This window comes from Spermophilus citellus, assembly GCF_964194105.1.
Source record: "Spermophilus citellus genome assembly, chromosome: 10".
NCBI classification, from domain to species: Eukaryota; Metazoa; Chordata; class Mammalia; order Rodentia; family Sciuridae; genus Spermophilus; species Spermophilus citellus.
Genome location: NC_138197.1, coordinates 125317293 through 125337979, shown reverse-complemented (window position 1 = coordinate 125337979; position 20687 = coordinate 125317293). Strand labels below are relative to the sequence as shown.

The following is a 20687-nucleotide window of genomic DNA, read 5'->3' as shown; positions in this document are numbered from 1 at the left end:
TTTATGTTGTATTGAGGATCAAACCTAGTGCCTTCCACATGTGAGGCGAGCGCTCTACACTGAGCTACAACCCCAACCCTCACTTTATAATCTTAATCTAATAAACTGAGATGTTTTCAATATGGCTTTCCTCAAAAAAAAAAAAAAAAAAATCAGACTTTACTCAACTGTAAGCATCAAAATAAAATACTAATCTTCCTTCTCTCCTATGAGTGCCCTTTATAGTCTTGCAATTACTAACAAAAGTAACAAAAGTTACTTTGGGGTGGGGCTGGGGCTGTAGCTCAGTGATGGAGTGCTTGCCTAGCATGTGTAAGGCTTTGGATTTAATCACCAGTAATGCCAAGAAAAGAAGTTGCTAGAGCTGGGCGTGGTGGTGCACACCTGTAATCCCAGCGACTCCTGAGTCTAAGGCAGGAGGATTACAAGTTGAAGGCCAGCCTCAGCAACTTAGTGAGGCCCTAAGCAATTCAGTGAAACCCTGTCTCTAAAAATAAAAAGGCTGGGGGTGTAGCTCAGTAGTTAAGTGCTTCTTGGCTCAATCCTGGGTTAAAAAAATAAAGAAAGAGAGAAAGTAAGTTAGTTAGTTAGTTAATGGGAATTTCTGTTTGCCTTCAGAGTCAGATTTATGACCCCAAACCAACAAATACCAGTCCTGTCTCATAACTTCAGAGTTGCATCTTGTTTTGAACAAAGCTTGATCACATACTGTTTACCTGATATAGTTCTTAATGTAATTTCCATAAAATAACTATCCTCAAATATTGTTTCCACAAAATAACTTTCTCAATGAAAAGCATGTGTAGTGGCTCTGACTTTAATTCCAAAAGGAATTCTGAAATCATTTTGTAGAATGGAAACATTCCTAGATACCCTCCAAAGCAAAGGCATTGAATGTGATTATGTTTACTTGGAAAATTGTGGGATGTTTACTGAAAATTTAGTTTCAAAATCTTATGCTAATTAAAAAAATGGCTTATCTGTATGCTTAACATTTACTGAAGTACAATAATCTGTACATCTCCAAGTCTTTCCCAACTGTAGAATCAAAGTCACTACCAAACATTGAGAACATTAGAGAGCACATATGCACGAGACTCTACAACTCATTTGGCCACAGCAGAAAACTTGCAGGAAAGGCATTTTAACAACATTTTCCCAAACATGATACAAGACTCTAAAATGTTAATGTCCCTATTCACAAGGCTATCTATAGCTGTAAAGTTAAAACTACTTTAATAAAATTAATCACAATTTTTGGCCAGTATACTAGATCCCAATTTACCTACTGAAGGGGATTTCCTCATACCTGTTATAATTACTTTATTCTATTATATAGAAAATAAACTAGCATTTACTGAATAACTTACTCAGGGTGGTGGTACAATAAATAGTTAAGAGCATGAATTTTAAGGCCCAGATTATAACCTCAGGAAGCTAAGAGCATAAACTGGAAATACAGGAAATCTAAAGTCTAAGGCCCATTATCTCGTCTCAGCTACAGCATATACTGATTATTTAATAGTGAATAAAACACATGAAAGTGGGTAGCTTTTCTGATATGTGATATTAAAAGTATTCCAATGGCAAAGAAAGAAAAGCAGAGACTAAAAAGAAATATTTCAAAGGTAAAAGAAAAATGTTACCGATTAAAGTACTCTGACATTCATTTATTAATACATATTTACCGAGAGTCCACTATGTACTGGACATTGGGAACACAGCCAAAAATGAGATATAGAACATGACAACACAGACAAACATGGCATTTTAACAAAAGGCAATGTTATCATAGGGAAGATCCTGGTGCCATGGGCACATGGATGGGCACATCAAGTCAATATGCCAAAGGAGAATTGAGAAGTGGAATTTAATTTAGACCTGAAAGCTGGGTAGAAATAGCCAGAAGAAGAGTAGCTAAGAATGTTCTGGGCAAACTGGGCATGGTGGCACATGTCTGCATTCCCCAGTTACTCAGGAGATGGTGGCAGAAAGACCATAGAATCTGAGGTCAGCCTAAGTAACTCAGCAAAACCCTGTCCCCAGATAAAGCCTAAAAGGGACTGGGGATGTTACTCTGTGCCCAGGGTGCCCCTGGGTTCAATCCCCAGCACTAGAAAGAAAATGGAGACAACACAAAACACAACAAAAAACCACAGCAGGCAGAGGGAACCATGGGACACTCCAAGACGGCTGCAAGAGATGAATTAGAGAAGCAGGCAGCGATCACGAACTGAAGCTCCGGGTCACGTGGACTCAGATGGAAAGGACAGGTCAGGTGTTTGCAGCAGGCAGCTCCCCAGGCAGGGCCATACTTTAAGACTGTAGAGAATGGACTAGAGAAGAGCAAGAGCAGAGGCAGGAGGGCAGAGGCAGGGACTGCTGTCAGAGACCTGGGAAGGAGGATGGCAGCCTACAGACAAGACAGCGGCCTAGAGAAAAGCAAGTACATACATCAGAAGGACAGGAGAGTGACAGGATTTATAGAAAGTGCCTGGGTTTTGAATACCAACAGAGCTGAGTTAGAATCTCGACACTAGTAATTACTAGTTATACAAATGGCTTCATTTCCCTGAGCTTTAGCTTCCCTGATGGCACCATTTAACTGGAAGGTGGAAGTTAATCAAATGGTGTTTGGCGCTGCAGTAGGTACTCAGTAACGGTATTTTTGTGGCAGGCACAATTCCAACATGGTTCCCAAGATTTGGCTCCCTGCTGTGTATGGGCAAGTCTGGTGAATATGAAGGTCACCAATCCCAAGATCATGTTTCACTATCAGGCCAAGGGAATTTTGCAGATGTAATTAAGGTACTGGTGAGCTAAAGAGACTTAATCAAAAAGGAGATCATTCTGGCCAGGTACAGTGGTGCACAGCTATAATCCCAGCAACTTGGGAGGCTGAGGCAGAAAAAATGCAAGTTCAAAGCCAGTCTCAGCAACTTAGGTTTCCTGGGTTCAATCCCTGGTATCAAAAAAAAAAAAAAGAAATGATTCTGACTGGACCTGACCTTGTCAAGTGAATGCTTCAAAACTGTAAGATAGTTTAGCAGGTTACTTTGTAGACATCAGCAAACTAAAGTTTCTGTAGAGAGGCAAATGACCCAGAATGGCTACACAGTGTCGAATTAGAACAAAGTTGAAGGACTGGTATCACTCCACTTTCAATATTTACCATAAAACCACCATAATCAAGCTACAGGGTGGTATTGGTGAAAGAATAGATAAATAGATCAATGGAACACAACAAAGAGCCTAGAGACGATGCACATAAATACAGCCAACTGGTTTCACAAAGGAGCAAAGACAACACAATGGAGAAGAGACACAGGAGATATATTTTCTTTTTTTTGAGAGAGAAAGAGAGAGAGAGAGAGAGAGAGAGAGAGAGAGAGAGAGAGAATATTTTAATATTTATTTTTTAGTTATTGGCGGACACAACATCTTTGTTTGTATGTGGTGCTGAGGATTGAACCCGGGCCGCACGCACGCCAGGCGAGCGCACTACCGTTTGAGCCACATCCCCAGCCCAGGAGATATATTTTCAACAAACAGCATTGGAACAACTGGATATACACAGGACAGAAAAATCAAAAGGGCCTGGTATGTGGCTCAGTAGTAGAGAGCTTGCCCAGCATGTGCAAGGTCCTGGGTTCAATCCCCAGCACTGCAAAAAACAAACAAATGTAAAACTACAATTCCTAGAAAGTAACATAGGAGAAAATCTAGGTGACCTGTGCTTGGCAAGGACTTTTCAGATGTAACACTAAAGGCATAATCCATAACACCACAAAGAACTGATGAGCAAAACTTCATTAAATTAAAAACTTCCACTCTGAAAGACACTATCGAGACAATGAAAGTCAATACACAGGCTGAGAGAAAATACTAGCAAAAAACACATTGGATAAAAGACCATTATACACAAAGAAAAAAAAAATTTTTTGGTAGTGCTGGGGATTGAACCCAGGGCCTCACATGGGCTAGGTAAGCACTCTACCAGCCCTCACAAGGAATTCTTAAAATTCAACAATAAGAAACAAACACCACAATAGAAACTGGATCAAAGACTGTAAGAACTACCTTATCAAAAAGATATACAGATGAGCCAGGTGTGGTGGCACACGCCTGTAATCCCAGTGGCTTGGGAAGCTGAAACAGGAAGATCACACGTTCAAAGCCAGCCTCAGCAATTTAGAGAGGCCCTAAGCAACTTAGTGAGAACCTGTCTCAAAATAAAATATAAAAGGGCTGTGCCCCTGACTTCAATCCCTGGTACCAAGTAAATAAATAAATAAATACAGAAGGTAAAGTCAGATTGTGATACCATTTAAATGTCCTTTAGAATGGCCAACATCCAGAATACCAATGCTACCAAATGCTGGTGAGGCTGTGAAACAGCAGGAACCCTCACTCACTCCTGGTGGGAATGCAAAAGAGCTGAGGCACTTTGAAAGACAGTTCAGTGGTTTCTTATAAAATGAAACATTTTTATCATACAATTCATACTCCTTGGTATTTGCCCAAATGAGCTGAAAACTTATCTCCAAACAAAAACCTGCACATGGATATTTAAGAAGCATTATTAATTGCTAACACTTGAAAGCAACCAAGATGTTCTGCTGCCAGAGAGTGAATCAACTGTGGTACTTCACACAATGCAACGCTACTCAGCACTGAAGGAAACAGCTCTGAAGCCCTGACAAGCCACGGAGGACGCTGATGAGCATACTGGAGAGGGAGGAAGGCCACCAGGCCACAGAGGACATGAGTCCAACGTGCGGAGAAGTGTGCAGCAGACAGCAAAAAGTCTTGTGGCTCCGGGAGGCAGATGGGGGGGGATAGACCTCCAGGGCAGGGAAGATACTCTGTATGAAACTCCAATAGCAGATGCGCAGCACGGTACACTAGTCAAACTCAGGAAGGACACCACCACAGAGAACCCCATGTGCACTCTGGACTTCTGTGGAGGTAACCTGTTGATGTAGGTTTGGGTTCATCAGCTGCAACCCAGATTGATAATGAAGCAGGCCACGCACACGTGGGGCAGGGGATACACGGGAGAGCTCGCTCTACTTTCTTCTCAATTTTGCTGCGAATTTAAAACTCAAAAAAAATTTTGCTTTACAAAAATAAAATCTTAGAAGTTTCCTGAAACAATTTCACATATAATAGAAACCATGTTAAATGAGAATTAAGGAAAAAAAAAATCAAAGTAGAGCCCAGTGCAGAGGCACATGCCTATAATCCCAGTAACTCAAGAGGCTGAAGAAGGAGGATTCTAAGTTTGAGGTCAGCCTTAGCAACTTAGTGGGGCCCTAAGCAACTTGGTGAGACCCTGTCTCTAAATAAAATATAAAAAAGGACTGAGGATGTAGCTCAGTGGTTAAGCACCCTGGGTTAAATTCCCAGTACCCCCCCAAAATAAATAAATACATAAAAAGATGTAGCTCAGTGGAAGGTCCCTGGCTTCAATCCCCAGGAACAAAACAAAACAACTACAACACCCGCTCCCCACCACCCCAACCCAAACCAAAAAAGAGACAAGCAACTGTTGAACTTGAAGAAAACAAAGTTTCCATGAATTCTACAACTGCAAGGAACTGAATCCATCTGACAACCTGAATGAACTTGGAAGAGGCCTTGAGCCTCAGATGTGGACCTGCCCAAGCTGACATCTTGATTCGGCCCTCAGAGTCCCTAAGTGAAAGAAGTGGCTGAACCTCATCTGGACTTAAATCTACGAAACTGGGAAGAAACAACGTTATTTTAAACCGCTAAGCTTATCATAATTTGTTATGACACACAACAGAAAATTATTTTATTTTTGAAAGAGGAGAGAGAGAGAGAGAGAGAGAGAGAGAGAATTTTTAATATTTATTTTTTAGTTCTCGGCGGACACAACATCTTTGTTGGTATGTGGTGCTGAGGATCGAACCCGGGCCGCACGCATGCCAGGCGAGCGCGCTACCGCTTGAGCCACATCCCCAGCCCAACAGAAAATTATTATGAATTCTTTTTAATTTTAATGAGGAGAGAGAGAGAGAGAGAGAGAGAGAGAGAGAGAGAGAGAGAATTTTAATATTTATTTATTTTTTTTAGTTCTCGGCGGACACAACATCTTTGTTTGTATGTGGTGCTGAGGATCCAACGCGGGCCGCACGCATTACCGCTTGAGCCACATCCCCAGCCCTTGTCAAAATAGAAGTCACGGCATACAAAAAGCCAATGTAAGCTCTTTTACAAGTAGGAACTGTGGTAAAGGAGGACAGGGTGGAATAATCTCAACTATATGAGACAAGGAGAAGAGCGGCAAGCCCTTTATTTAAAATCTTTTTCATTTAGATAATAAACATCTTATTTCTTAGTATTCTTCTACTAAAGTTGTTTGGAGATGTTACAGAAGTGAGTTTTGGGTGTTATATCTCCTTTATTAACTTAATAGCAGCTTTATATCCCCAAATGTTTAGGTGTACTAATTAAGGATCCTTCCTTTTAAACCCTCTTTACTGGGCCCACAATAATACAACAGAGTGGCATTACACACACACACACATAGCTCGTGTAAGGTTTATATCTGGCCATTCATCTGGGTGATTCTACCTGTCATTCATTTTACTATAAGGACAGGGGATATAAATTTATAGATTTGCTTTTCCTAGATAGTTTCTGTAGATCTCAGTGTGTAGAACTCACTACCTAAGTGGCTTACTGACTACTTACTGTGACTCTTGATGCAACATAATTTTCTTAAAAAGTAGAACTATGGTTCTTGAACATATGCCAATGGCATCATATGGTACTGAGAATTCAGAAAAGTCTAGCTGCACTGGACTAACATTCTAGTGGACTGAGAACTTTCCTGCCTTTAAAGTGGAGCCCTCTCAAGGGATTTCCGAAGGAAACTCTGACTACATAAAATATGACCTTAGAACCTAACCACTGCATAAGATAAAACTCTGTGGATCTCAAGTTCAGACTTCAGAGTGAAGGGTTAAAAGTTTTCCAGGGCACAGACAAAAATACACAAATAATGGATGACATACAGCTATACATACAACACATTTCTACAAGATTCCAAACGCAAGGCCATTGGAGTGGTCTAGGCTTTCTCATGCAAGAAAACAGACAAAGATGACATGTCAATCACAGCTGGAATACACAACTGTGCTGTAATGAAATGTTACTATTTTGAAAACTTGGATACTTTATGGTTAGTAGCAAACTGTCAGCAACAAGCCCATTGACTATTTACTAAAGGTGACTCTTGTTGTAACTGTACAGCCAAAATCTCCTTATGTTTGATGAGATATATTAACAGTATCAAGATGTTTCAAAAAGCAACTTCTTAATGCTCTTTCTAAAGCAGTTTTGCTTAACTTTCTGGGATCATAGATAGAACTCTGAGAATCTGGGGAAAATCCTTCCATGAATTCTAAGACCCAGTTTTGAAAGATAAAACATTTAGGTGTGAAGAAACAACACTGCTTATGAATCTTAATAAAATTCAGCTTTCTTTAATGAAGATTTAACATTTACACACCATACCATCTGATGTTCTTCTAACCCAGATGATGATCTGACTTGATGATCTAGCTGAGGGAGATGCTACTAAATGAGTAAGGTTTTTATACTAAAGCTTTTATTTTAGCCAATGTGAATGGAAATCTTTCTAAAACACATACCGTACCTCTGCTCTCTCTCATAATACATCACTGAATATAACTTACAACACTCTTTCTGCAAGTGAAAAGAGCACGGATTGGCAATTAGAAAAATGAGTCCAAATTCCTGTTCTGCATTTAGCAGTGTGCATCCTGGGACTGGTGATTTCACTTCTCTGCTCTTATTTCTGTGAAATGGGATGAAAACACCTACAACATACCTAAGAGCCCCAATACGGCCATCGTGGCTATGATTTCCCAACTCCTGCTTAGCTCTTCCCTACTTCCTGGGCACGCCTTGCAGCAGCTCTTCCTACCTGCTGTGCCAACTCCTATGATCACTCTATGCCCACTCAAGTCTTCGCATCTACACAGAAGTTTTCCATCTGCTGACTGAAGTGCCTGTTTCTTTTCCCACCTGATAATTTCTACTCGGCCTTAAGATTTGGTTCCAATGATACCTGTCCCAGGGAACCTGTCATGTAGGCTCCTTGTCCTCCTCAGCCCTCTGCTCATGCCTCTGCTGCAGTTCAACATACCGAATATTTTCTGATCTCTCTTAACAGACATGAAGATCTTTGACAACAGATACTGTGTCTTATTTCTTTTTGTACTCTTAGCATCTGGAAAGTGTCTAACACTATCTAAGTGCAGAAAAAATCTGTACTGGATGAATAAAAAGCCTCAGAACTGCATGGGGAGAGGTCAGAGTGTATGGGTATTGCCATCACCTCAACCTGATCTTTTTCCACACCCTTGTAAGTAAAACACTGGTTACTAATTCCCCAATTCAAAAAGGAATAGAGTCAGTGGGGTCACAGTCTCCCCCAGAGACCATGAAGCTCTCCAATGAGCTCTGATGCATTGTGGGACTATCATTTTATAATATCTGCTTTTGCTTTTTAGAGTCCTTGTTTTCTTTGTGCTCTTACTTGTTTTCCTAAATAAGTGAGATCTTGCAGAGTTTGGGGTATTACCCTGAAGGGGCTATTAGATGCATAAAAACAGTCTCCTAGCTTAGTCAACCAATATGTGGAATGAGTGGCTAAAAAAGAAGTTTTAAAGACAATTTTGCACATACTTTAAGTTTTTGCAGAACTTGAGAAGCAAGCAACAGCAGTTGTAACAGCAGCTAATATTTACTGAGTCATGCCCTATGCTAAGTGTTACATGTACCACTATTTAACATAAAAAACCCATTTTACTAATGAGCAGAGAATTGAGGGAGCAATCTCAAGGGAACACAGCTGCCAAGTAGCAGACAGATAAGAATTCAAGTCTGCTGAATCCCAGTCCAAGCTTTGTACCACTTTATTACACTCTGCTTCTCAAATTAAAAAAAAAAAAAAAAAAAAAAAAAAAAAATCCTTCACACTTCTCTTCAAGAGGGCAAATCTCCAACACCAAGATACTCAATGAGTTCTCCATGAACTGGAATTTGCTTTCAGCTGGGTGCTGTGGCGCATCCCTGTATTCCCAAATACTCAACAAGCCAAGGCAGGAGGATCCCAAGTTCAAGGCCAGCTTCGGCAACTTAGTGAGACCCTGTCTCAAAATAAAATAAAAAGGGCTGGGGTATAGCTCAGTGGTAAAGTATTCCCGGGTACAATCCTAATACCGCAAGTGCACAGCCAGGGTCTGGACCAAGCGGTCTGGCTCCACAGTCTGCCCTCAAACACTTAGCTCTGCAGCTGTCCTGAGTCTATGTTATCTCCTGCCACACCAGCTCTGCTCCTCAGCTTCTCTCTTCTCGTCAGTCCTCGTTATCAGCACTTCTAGGGTGGCTCTTCAGCCTCTGCTCACTGCAGGCTAGGGGAAGGCTATCCCTGAGCGCTTCTTCTCTCTCTGGTTGGACTCTGTTCCTAACTTTTAAGATTTTTTTTTTTATATGAAACAAACCTAGGAAAAGGATACTCTTTAAAAGCATCACAGGAAAATTTTATGCTCAAGTTAGGCTCAAAAAAACATGATATATGGGGCTGGGGATGTGGCTCAAGCGGTAGCGCGCTCGCCTCGCATGCGTGCAGCCCGGGTTCGATCCTCAGCACCACATACCAACAAAGATGTTGTGTCCGCCGAGAACTAAAAAAAAAATAAATATTAAAAATTCTCTCTCTCTCTCTCTCTTCTCTCTCACTCTCTTTAGAAAAAAAAAACATGATATATGCACCACAAATATTTTTTGACTAAATAAATATAGATTCAGAGTTAGACTATTTCTGACATTTTAGACAGTCACTATCAAATATTAATTCATGTTAATGTTCTTGCTTAGAACTAAAATTCTTAGCACTTGCTACCACCCAGGGCATTACAGCAGGGCAAGTCTCTAACCCTTAGAAGCTTACTGTTTTCCAAAGCACCAGGTTCAAAGCGTTAAGGGCTGCCCTCCATACTCATTTGTTTCCAGCTTCCCTGATGCAAGCCTGATCCCTTCCACTCAGTCTTTTCTGAATCTGTCTCTTCAACTTTCCCTGCAGACCTTCTGGACTATCGCAACTCCTGAGTGCTGTCACAGTCTAACCCATCTTGTACAGTTCTATCATTTCATTTTTAAATTATCATTTGGATCACATCTAAAGCTTGCTCATAAACCACAACTCGCCAAGTTCCTCATTTTGGTATGAAAGCTTCTCCACAGTTTGCTCCCACCCTGGCCTTTTCAACACCATGTTTCCGTCCATATATTCTTGCACCTGACATAAACTTACCAAATGCTTATGAAGGACACAGAGGAGTTAAAGTGACATTGACTAAAACAGTGCTTATCATTAAGGAGCTTATGGTGTCTAACAGGGCAGAGGGAATACTTACAAAGATAGCTCTAATATAAGGAAGAAAATAAGTGCAACAAGAAAGGAAGTTGTTCCAGGAAGTTCACAAGTGAATTCTGACATGGGTTTGGGATGTCTTAGAAGAGGTGGCATGTGCTAAGGTCTTGAAGGGAAGGCAGAGCTTGGATGTGTGAGAAGGGGAAGGTCACTGCAAAAATGAGGAAAAGAGAAATGAGAATGTATGAGAAAAAGTTGGATTTCCACACACGGTATATAAAATAAACCAATAAGAGGGAAAGCCGCTGAAAAAGTAGGTTTAGGGCTAAATCCAGACAATGATGAATGCTTGCCAAGGTCTGTACCTTGATGTTTATTTATCCAACAAGTGCTTACTGACTATCTACAAAGGGCCAGAGGCTGGACAGGCACAGGCAGAGCGGAGAGCAGGAGAGCCACGGGGCTAGAGCTCTCGCAGCTCACAGCCTCCCACGCAGTAGTAAGGGTCCCACAGAGGACTCGTCATTGCAGGGGTACCTAGGAGCACTCTGGAACCAATGTGTAAGATGAACTGCATAAGGGAAGCAGCGGAAAGGAAGCCATCTGTCACACAAGTACAGGGAGGGATGAGGCCCAAGATAGTGGCAATGAATAAAGGCTTAAAAGTCATCAAGGAAGACTAGAGAACAAAAGCCAACCATAAAGTTAGAAGACGAATGAGTGGCAGCTGGCTCTGGGGGCGGGGCTGGCCAGGAAGGGAGTGGGAAAGAGCTCTCTGGCTCAATGGTAAGGTCTATATGCTGACAGAAGTCTGGTCACACAGGCTGTGCATTTATCAAAACTCAACAAACGTCCACCTAACCTCTCTCATTTTATGTGAATTTCATAGAACAAAGAAAGCCTTGAAAACACTGACGTCAAGCTGAAGTGCTTAGGGGTAAAGTGTACGCTACCCACAACTTACTTTGAAATACATTAAAAAAGGTAAGATGGACTGGTGGATGGAGCTATGATAAAGCAGAAAGCAAAATATGAACTGAAGACCCTCAAAGGAGGTATATGGTGTTCATCATACAATCTTTCAATTCTTACTGTTTGAAAAAAATTTCACAATAAAATATTGAGAAAAATCTAAATACACAGACTGAAGTTTGGGTTGTTTGGCAGGACACAGGGCATATAGAAGGAAATGGAGGAGACGGGGGTTTGGGGCCTGGTTGACAAACTCAATTAACAATACAGGGGTTTGAGGTACCCAAGGCATCCACATGGAGATATCTACCAGGCGGATGGAAACACAGGCCTGGGGGTCAGGTATTTTTCTAGGCTGGTTCCTAAACACCTCTCTGCCTCTGTGTGTTCCCTCCCACCTACACCCTTTCTTTTCTTCTAGCTTTCTCTGACAACCCTGCACCTCCACATTCAGCACTGTGATATTAGCTTATGGCACTGTCATGTATCACTAGAATGGAAAGTCTTAGGGACAACAGAATCATACAGAATATACACTTTGTACTTCATGAAGCAACTTTCAGACAGATGGATAAAACCTGCCTTAGCATTTAAATATACAGATTTTTAGGCTCACACTGAATCTTAGCTCAGAGGTTAGTTTTGTTCTCCCCACTTTGAAGTGTGTACACATTCTCTCTCTCTCCTTTATCTTAAAAGGCACCTTGTAAGTGGGGAAAATAACTTGTACCTCATAGATAGAAATGAAATTTCCATTCTCAAATTCTTAATATATTTATTTTCAGAATAAGACTTCTTTGCTTTGTTTTATCAGTTTGTAAATTTCTATATATCACTCCATAACAGGGACAAAAAGCTCATTTTTAAAAGAAAACCTTTAGCAACATAGCCATCAGACCCTAAAATCCAATTGTTGTAATTTAACTGGTCACTGTTCTACTAATTTTGAAAGGACATTTAATAAAAAAAAAGTTGGGGCTGGGGATGTGGCTCAAGTGGTAACGCGCTTGCCTGGCATGCGTGGGGCACTGGGTTTGATCCTCAGCACCACATAAAATAAAGATGTTGTGTCCGCCGAAAACTGAAAAATAAATATTAAAAAATTATCTCTATCTCTCTCTCTCTTAAAAAAAAAAAAGTTTTAAAATGAACTCAGAGGACACCTTTCTGTGTCCCAACTGCCAGATAGTTGCTGCTAAGGGAAAGGAAAGAGGCTGGCTCAGCTCTTCCCATGAACTCAGAGGAGTCCAGGAGAAGCCACAGCGTTCTAAGCCCAGACTGGCACGACGGGAGGACAACTCTGCTAAGGAGAACCATTAGTAATTCAAATTGGGATCGGTTCTTCTTTGCGTACCAGATAGACTTGGCCACTGGTATCATTCCACAGATGCCCTGACCCTCTGCGCTGGCCTAGGTGCCCCTCGGCTGCGGAACTCCAAGTCCACTTCCTATGTGAAGAACTTGTCTCATCCCCTACCCACTGTCCCCCCTTCAAAAAACATGTTACCTTTTCCCCCCTTTCTCTTTCTCTGTCCTTCTCTTCTTTCTTCTTTTTTTTCTCACTGTGCCCATCTGTGTGGAAGCTGGGAGGTGGTGGGGCAGGGGCGGCGGCTCCAGCGTGTGGGACGCTGGGGGGAGGGCCGGGTGTCATTGTGACCTCTCCCACTGCTGCAGTAGACAGTCCCGAACTTCTCTTGGACTTTGAGTGCCTCCTCTCTTTGTGCTTCTCCTTGTCCTTCTTCTTTTTGCTCTTCTTTGACTTCTTTTTCTTCTTGATTTCCCGGTAAGAATCATCTATCACTAACTCGCCAGCTTCTAGCTCCCCGCCAGAGGATGAGTCTGATTCCACCAGAATAGGTTCAAGCCCTGAAAGATCAAGGTTAGCACTGTGGGGTTCGGGGGCCTGGGAGGCATCAGGCCCGCAGCCTTCAGGGCCAGGAGACGAATGTGGGTCTGAGGATGACTTGTGCTTCTTCCGGGCTGTTTTCAGAAAGCTCTGTAACTCGTGTCCTAGGAGTAAAGCACCTTGCTCATCCCGAGCTGACTTCTTGGAGGACTTTTTCAGAGTCGCTTGTTGAGAGGGGTACTGAAAAGACTCCTCATCAACTGAGCTGCTTCCCTTCTCCTTTGGTGAGAGAATAAGTTTCATCTTCAAGCCATCAGGCTCACGGAGGGTCAGTGTCTCTGTGTTTACATAGAGGGGCTTCATTTTTTTGGATTTGTGGGAGCTGCCGTCCTCCAGGGAGAGCTCCCCGCCACTTCCGCTGCTTTTCTTCCGGTGGTGTTCTTTCTTGCTTTCTGAATGGCTTGAGGAGCTGGAGGACTTTTCCCCAGCCTTTTTGGAGGGCTTGGAGCCTGTCGCCAGTGGGGAGGTGATGGCTTTCAACAGGTCCATAGCTGTATCGGCAGGCTGTGGGCTGGACTTCTTCTTTTTCTTTTGTGACGATTCCAGAGACGAAATGTCTGGAAATAATTAAGAGAAGTACTGTCAACAGGACAGGCAGCAACATCCATCAAGTTTCCTCTCTCACCAAAACACCCAACTAGTATGAGGAAGAGGCTAACAGGAGTGATTTGAAGGGACACCCTTTGATTCCTAATGTTCAGCGATGACGCCCATGTGCCTCCTGGTTTGGTAGTCTGTCTTCAACCCTTGAGACCATCCTTGTCACTAAAGTTGTTTCCCTTCACTGAGTCTTCCACAAGCAACCAGAGAGCAAACCCAGAAGAACCGACTATAGCTGTGGATTAGGGGTAGTTACGATTTACATTAGATCGCAAGTAAAGTATCATTTGATTCTGTGCTCAGGAGAAACTCATTAAGGTAAAACATTAGTCCCATCAGCTATGTGCATAGCATAGCCAAGAAAGCTAACTGGTTTTGTGAATGGATATACACTGGTTGAGAAAAGACCCACAGTTGCAGGCCAGAGGGCCCAAGGACCACATGTGGCAAAAGGGAGGCTAGATAACATGGTGCAAGATAAGTGGATGACGGGGGAGAAGGAACCTGGTACCTGGTATATCACAAATGAAGACTGTTCTTCTATGCTGAATCCTCCAAAATACCAGCCCTCCACCTCTCTCCTCCTTCACACTGGTTTATCGGCACTCAGAACAAGAACCACTGTCCTGTTAAATAGGCCACTGAGTCAGCAACATCTGGACCTTTTCCCCTACCCCGACTCCAAGAACCAGTGATGTGCTTGTCCCGCCTGTCGCCCTGCCCATCCGTACCTGCATAGTAGTAGTCATCAGAGGAGTGCTTCCGCTTCTTCTTGTGTGTGTCCGTCCCCAAGAAGTAAAGCTCACTATCCTGCAATTAGAAGGAAGAATTGGCCAATAATGAGATGAGGAAGGCAGTTTGGAACAACACTGTTCTTTGACGGTTTTTGACTTTGGAAAACAAAGTAGAGCATGGAAAATAATTACATGTCAACAATGTTTATTTTTCTTTCCTAAAGTTTTAAGAACACACTTTCATTTTCAAATATTAGGAAAATAAGTATAAAAACTTTTCTATCTTAAATGTTTAGAACTTACCTTAAACTTCTTCTTGGAAGAATTCCTGACCTGAGCAGCAATTTCTTCCTCTTCCCTTAAGAAATCTTTGTAAGAACGTTTCTTTTCTCGTTGGCTTCGGCCAGCTGCAAGTCCTATGTCCTCAAAGCTGTGGTCACCATCAAAGCAATCTGAGCAAAGGTTAATTTGGAAAAGGAAGTGAGAATGACAAGTAAGTAGCAACCAAATGTAACAGTGCCTCCATTTCTAAATTACAATTATGTTTCAATAAGTTCACTAGAATATAGGGCTAAACCCAGAGGGAGAAGAATATTTTTTGATGACCTGGCTGCAAACACAAGAATCAAACCTGAAGAAACAATGTTTCCATGCTATGCAAGACCCAAAGTGCATCCTCAGACATAGTTTCTTAGTTGTGATTTGACAGGTAGACAGACTTGCAGAGGTAAGGCTGAAAGTAATGATTCCTGTGCTGCGCTGCTCTGTGGGCGTCCAATGTGTGATTCCTATCCCCAGACTCCTGCACTGGAGCTGGCAGGACCAAGAGTGCTGCAGGGGATCACCCCAACAAACCAAGGCTCATATTTCAGACTCTCATGTTGGAACCCCTGTCCTGGTTTTCATTTCCATGGGCCCAGTCTGGGGAGGGCGTGGAGGCTGAGGTCATAACAGTGCTCTGGACCATCACTTGGGAGTCTAGGCTGTGATGTCCAGTGCTGGTTTCTACATCCTTGGGCCGCGAGCACTGAAGAGGATACCCCCTTTGGAACGCTTCTCAGGTAAAGGGGTCATACCTTCTTTCTTCATGGAGTCATCATAAGCCATGGCGGTCCTGCAGGGCCTTTGAGAATGTGTCACTGTGTCCAGGCTCCTTCCCGTCTACAGGACCAGGTCTGAGAAATAAAGAAGGAAAACCCTCCTGTAACGCGAAATCTGTGGAGAGGCAACCTTCCAGGTGGAATGCGTAGCGATCCAAGGGCCGACTGGAAGGGCAGCAAGAAACAGAGGAGTGTCTTGTCACCTCCTCATTTGGTTGTAATTATACTGGGGTTGAAATTGTAGGAGGTGTGTTAAGCTTAATTAGATTTGAGTCATAGTTGTCATTTGGAGAAGTATATAAAATACTTCCAGGATAAAAATTAATTCCAAAATTAATGAGAATTTCTGAAATGCCAACAGGACCAACAACATAGAGACAGGGCAGAAACTGACATGAAGTCAGAGGGGTAGGTTCAATCATGGTTACAAGATGCACAGGTAAAGCAAGATGCAGAGGAAGACAGATTACACCAAATGCTTGAAGACCACAAAATCCTACCAAGTGGATTGGAGAACCAGTAAAATTTATTGCAACTTAAACAGAAATAGTAATGGTATACAGATATTAAAGACTTTTTAATTTTTTGGTTTGTAGAAATATAAAAGTAGCTACACTTCTCATAGTAGTGAGTCATGTGAGTTTTCACCACTAACAAGCCTTTTTTAAAGGCTAGGTGAAAAACATGGAGAACTTTCATTTGTCTACAGGTGATGAAATCTGTATGATTTTAAGATTTTTATTGATTAGAAGAATTAATAATTTAAATGTTCTATATATCATATTGAATTTTTAGAACTTCTTTTGGCATTCAAGTTTAGATGTGCATTTGACTTTGAAGATAACATGGCGGTACACGGCACTGGATGGTCAAGTCTTTCAAGGACTTTAGGACAAGCAGTGTCAAGTCTTTCAGGAAAAGTCTTTGCAGGATAAATAGAATAAAGTGTTAAATAGTTTGAAAACATTCTCATACAGTTAGTCAAATGCTTAAAAGTTGACCTGATCGGTTATTTATTTCCATTTTATTTTACTTTCATCATTATAAATGGGATTTAGAAATAGTGAAGTATCCTTCAATGACATAGCAGTAATTCCTTCAGGTAAGTACAAATAATAAGTATGAAAAGATGAATTGGATTAACAAGGGAAACTTTCATAAATTAACATAAAAAAGACTTATTTGTACACTTAGATAAAATGCAACACAAAGGTAAGCCTAAATTGAAAACAGAAGGAAAAAGATATTGCCAAGAATGATTTACAAGATCAAGAAAAGAAGTACAAAAAGTACTTCTCCACTCCCTGGGAAGTGAACTGAAGATCGAACTTGCGAGTAAGAGACACTGGAGTGAAGTAAAGAAACCAATTGGTCAAAGGCAAAATGGGAAACTGCTTGCTCAAAAGGCTTTTTCAGGGGATTAAAGGGGATATAAGGTTAGGCCTCATGGATAGATAACAGTCAGTTTTCATGTTCCTGCATTTAAATACTAATTTTTCTTGAATGGAATCACTATCCTCTCCTTCCTACCCAAATGGTGCTGACTCCAAAATGGGTGAAGGTGGGTCACAGGGGATTATATCTATTGGAATGGAACATCATCTCACTGGCATTACAACATAGAGTTTATCAAAAAAATATACAGGCCACTTTGGTTTTCAGAGGCCGACGATACCAAAGAATCAAAACAGCTTGAGCCCTCCAGTTAAATGCTTTTCATGTCTAATGGGTTTGGCAAAGAACGTTTTGAGAAATAATGGCAAAACCAAAAAACACTTCTTCAATCTCATAAACACAGACATCAATCTGTGGTCAAAACAAGATGCACTTTTAAACATAAGCAAAGGCAGGTTCTGAGACTTACAAGCAGGCCTGCCCTTGGCAATCAAAACTCAGAACAGAGTTGAGCAATGTGGTCGGAACAGGAGCAAGTGTCTCTGCAGACAGTATAAGAAAGACTTCATAGGTATGAAAAAGCCCTCCTGTCTCACACCTGACTGCTCTGAAAAACTAGTGCACTATAGAAAAAAAAAAAATAACAGGTGCAAAAAGGAACAGAAATTAGCAACTGTCCCTCAGAGGCAGGCCAACACAGAAAACATGCTGGTGTGGACATTGTGTGTGAGAATTAGGCCTGATATAGTTTAATTTTTCCTTCTTTTTTTTTTTTTTTTTTGGTACTGGGAATTGAACCCAGGGTCTTAATACCTGAGAGGCAAGTGTTCTGCTACTGAGCTACACCTCCAGTCCTAAATCTTCTTAAAGATACCAAAGGGCACTTCATAATTATAGGATTAAATATCTATAGAAAAAAATGAATGGGACCTGAACACAAATCTAATTCACTAATGGGCTGGGGCAGCCAAGAGCTTGAGAAACAGCATGGACTACAGTACTCCCAGATTAGGAAGGCTGATTGGCCCAGAATTTCTAGGCTCTTTAAATTAGGGTATTATTGCAGCTCAGGGGTTAGTTGTGGTTGCTGAGTCATAAAAGAAAGATGATACCAGATAAAGAAGTCTCAAGCAACAGGATGAAAGAGGCAGAATTCAGGCAACATTCATACAAGGTTGGATGAACCCCTGATGTTTCTTCCAGGTCTTAAATATTATCCAAGATAAATTCAGAGTTCAGGGGTAGGGAGAAGATTGTGAAGATTAATGAAAAAAAAATTAGGTTTGCTTTTCACGTTAGAAAACATAATTACATTAAACGTTGGCAAATGTAAAAGAGGTGCTAAAACACATTCTCCTGAATTCCATGATTTTGGAGTTTAAAATTTAACATTTTCAATTTCAAGAGGCAGGAACAGTTCTACAATTATGTTTGTCTCAGTGTGCTAAAAATGACAACATAAGTAAAAGTTTATTATTTAATATTGTTTATGGAAGTAAGAAGCATGCCATTGTTAAAAAAGCGCATGCAGGAAACGTGCAAATTGTTAACTGGCTCTTCTGTGGAAAAGGGAAGGTGGCGCGGCTTTTCCACTTGGAGATAAAAATTCAGCTTGTGTTCAGGCATAGGCTTTCTGGATGACCCAAGTATTTTTGAAAAAAATTAAAGTCATCAGATGCTGTATTTGTTATTTTTAAAATTCAAGCTGTAAATACTGAAAAAGTTTCAGAAGGTGATTTTTTTGAAATAATCTGAGCCTCAAGCTTCATCCCGGGTTATAAATAAGAACTGAAAAAAGGAAACCAATTAAGCCTTGTGAACTGGGCAGTAAGTGAAACCCTAAGATCCAGGTCTAGTCCAGGATGAGCGCTTTGTCCAAGATTGTTCTCCTTTTTCTCTTCTTCCAACACTCCTTTCAGGAACTCACTGCAGGTAAAGGAAGACACATCCAGCTGTTGCCAGTTTAGAAACTTTTGTTGTTGCCATTGGTTCTAGGATAGAAGCAGCAGATGTCTTCTCATTTTCACGGTTTCCTCCAATCTCTGGAACGCAGTGGCTCGAATTCTTGCCACTCCCTTGTCCAAGAACCTACCTATGCAGCACTCACAGCCCCTGCCAGCTCTGGAAGCCGCAGATCCCACAGCCCGGGTGGGGATAGACTCCTCTCATTGCAGTACAATTCAGCGGAACCACGACCACCGCACAGATCGGCTGACAAGACACATTTCCGTGAGACCAGCAATACAAATTTTGACAAGCCTTGTGCGATCAACAGGCTTTACTTTGGGTTGAGTGTTTTTATTTACTCTGCTAGGAGGCCAAAGAACCTGCCACCGACTTAGCCGGCAGAGAAGGGAGATAGACGTTTCTTCTCTTTTGCATGATTTAAAATAAAGCGAAGCTACAAGTAATAATTGCAGAGGGATAAAGGGCCTGTATGGAGAAGATTCCCGCTACGAAGGCACAAACTGGGTCGCACGCAAAGAATGCACACAGTACCAGGTTGTTTATGCAAACGGGCCCCCAGGACCACCATTTTTGGGGTCCCCACCGCAATCCAATGGGATTCTCCCGGCAGCCGTGCAGCAACAGCTAGTTCAACAAAGCTCTGGGAAGAGGAGAAGAGGAGCTCCGCGCAGCCTCTCCCGCCGGCCCAGGACCCGGCCCTCCCGCCGCCCCGGTCCCGGCCCCTCTCCCCCGAGCGCCGGGACCCCGCGCCCTGCAGCCCGTCCGCCCAGCCCGGTTCCCGCGCGCCGGGCGCCCCCGAGGGCGGAGCCGCAGGCAGGGGGAGGGGCGGCCGCGGCCCGCAGGCCCCCGGGGCGGCCGCACGCCCCCTCCCGGCCCCGCAGCTTTCCCGCCTTCCTCGTTTGAACAGCTCGCGGCCGCCTTCCTCCTTCGGCCCGCTCCAGCCCCTTCCCGGGGGCGGCTGCGGCCGCTACTCCAGTCCCCGGCTCGGCGCCAGGGCTAGGCCGCGGCGGGCCTGGGGCGCCCCCGCGGCGGTGTCGCGGGCCCAGGGCGGCGGGTGGCGCCGGGCCGGGACCGATGCCACCTCGAGGTGGGGGCCCAGCCCGGCCTCGTGGGGGCTCCGCTCGCCGCTACCTTCACTCGGCTCGCCCGGATCCCGCCTCAGCGCCGCCGACCGCCGCCATCTTGGAGAAGGAGAGAAGAGTACGAGCAGCCAGGGAGCCTCAGTCGAGCTCAGAGCGCAGACTCCGACTCGAGAGGGGGGGAAAGAGCGCCGAACGCTTGGAATGAATCTGCGCTTGCAGAGTTCAAGTGTTTATTGAGAACTTGCTCTGTGCCAGATTTGGACTAGAAGCTTTCTGAACAGTATATTGTTAAAAACTCACTGCATCCCCGTGAGGTCGGTTTTGTTGCATTTTGCAGAAGAGAAGTAGATTGAGAGAGGTTAAGTGACTTGCCCCATGATGCAATTTGGAATGGGAGTCAGGATACAACTTCAAGTCTTCTGACTCTTAATGCAATGCTTTTCGCAAGACTATAGTATTTCTTTCAAGATATTTTTATTCAATAATCCCCCTACTTGC

General features: G+C 42.8%; 1 protein-coding gene across 4 annotated transcripts in view; it reads right to left on the bottom strand.

Moving 5' to 3' along the window:
* The window catches only part of HMGXB4 (HMG-box containing 4), a 36903-nt gene extending 16576 nt beyond the window's left edge, over positions 1 to 20327 (bottom strand). For 3 of the 4 annotated variants that reach the window (XM_081310648.1, XM_081310649.1, XM_081310650.1), the window contains exons 1-5: positions 20239 to 20327; positions 15721 to 15819; positions 14948 to 15096; positions 14642 to 14720; positions 12912 to 13867 (exon numbers count right to left, since the gene is read on the bottom strand). In XM_081310648.1, coding sequence (XP_081166774.1) covers positions 12912 to 13867; positions 14642 to 14720; positions 14948 to 15096; positions 15721 to 15751 — 1215 coding nt within the window. In that variant the 5' untranslated portion in view covers positions 15752 to 15819; positions 20239 to 20327. Of the gene's footprint in view, positions 1 to 12911; positions 13868 to 14421; positions 14537 to 14641; positions 14721 to 14947; positions 15097 to 15720; positions 15820 to 20238 lie in introns of those variants that run through there. The other variant, XM_081310651.1, reaches the window with a different exon arrangement.
* Positions 20328 to 20687: the final 360 nt, after the last annotated feature.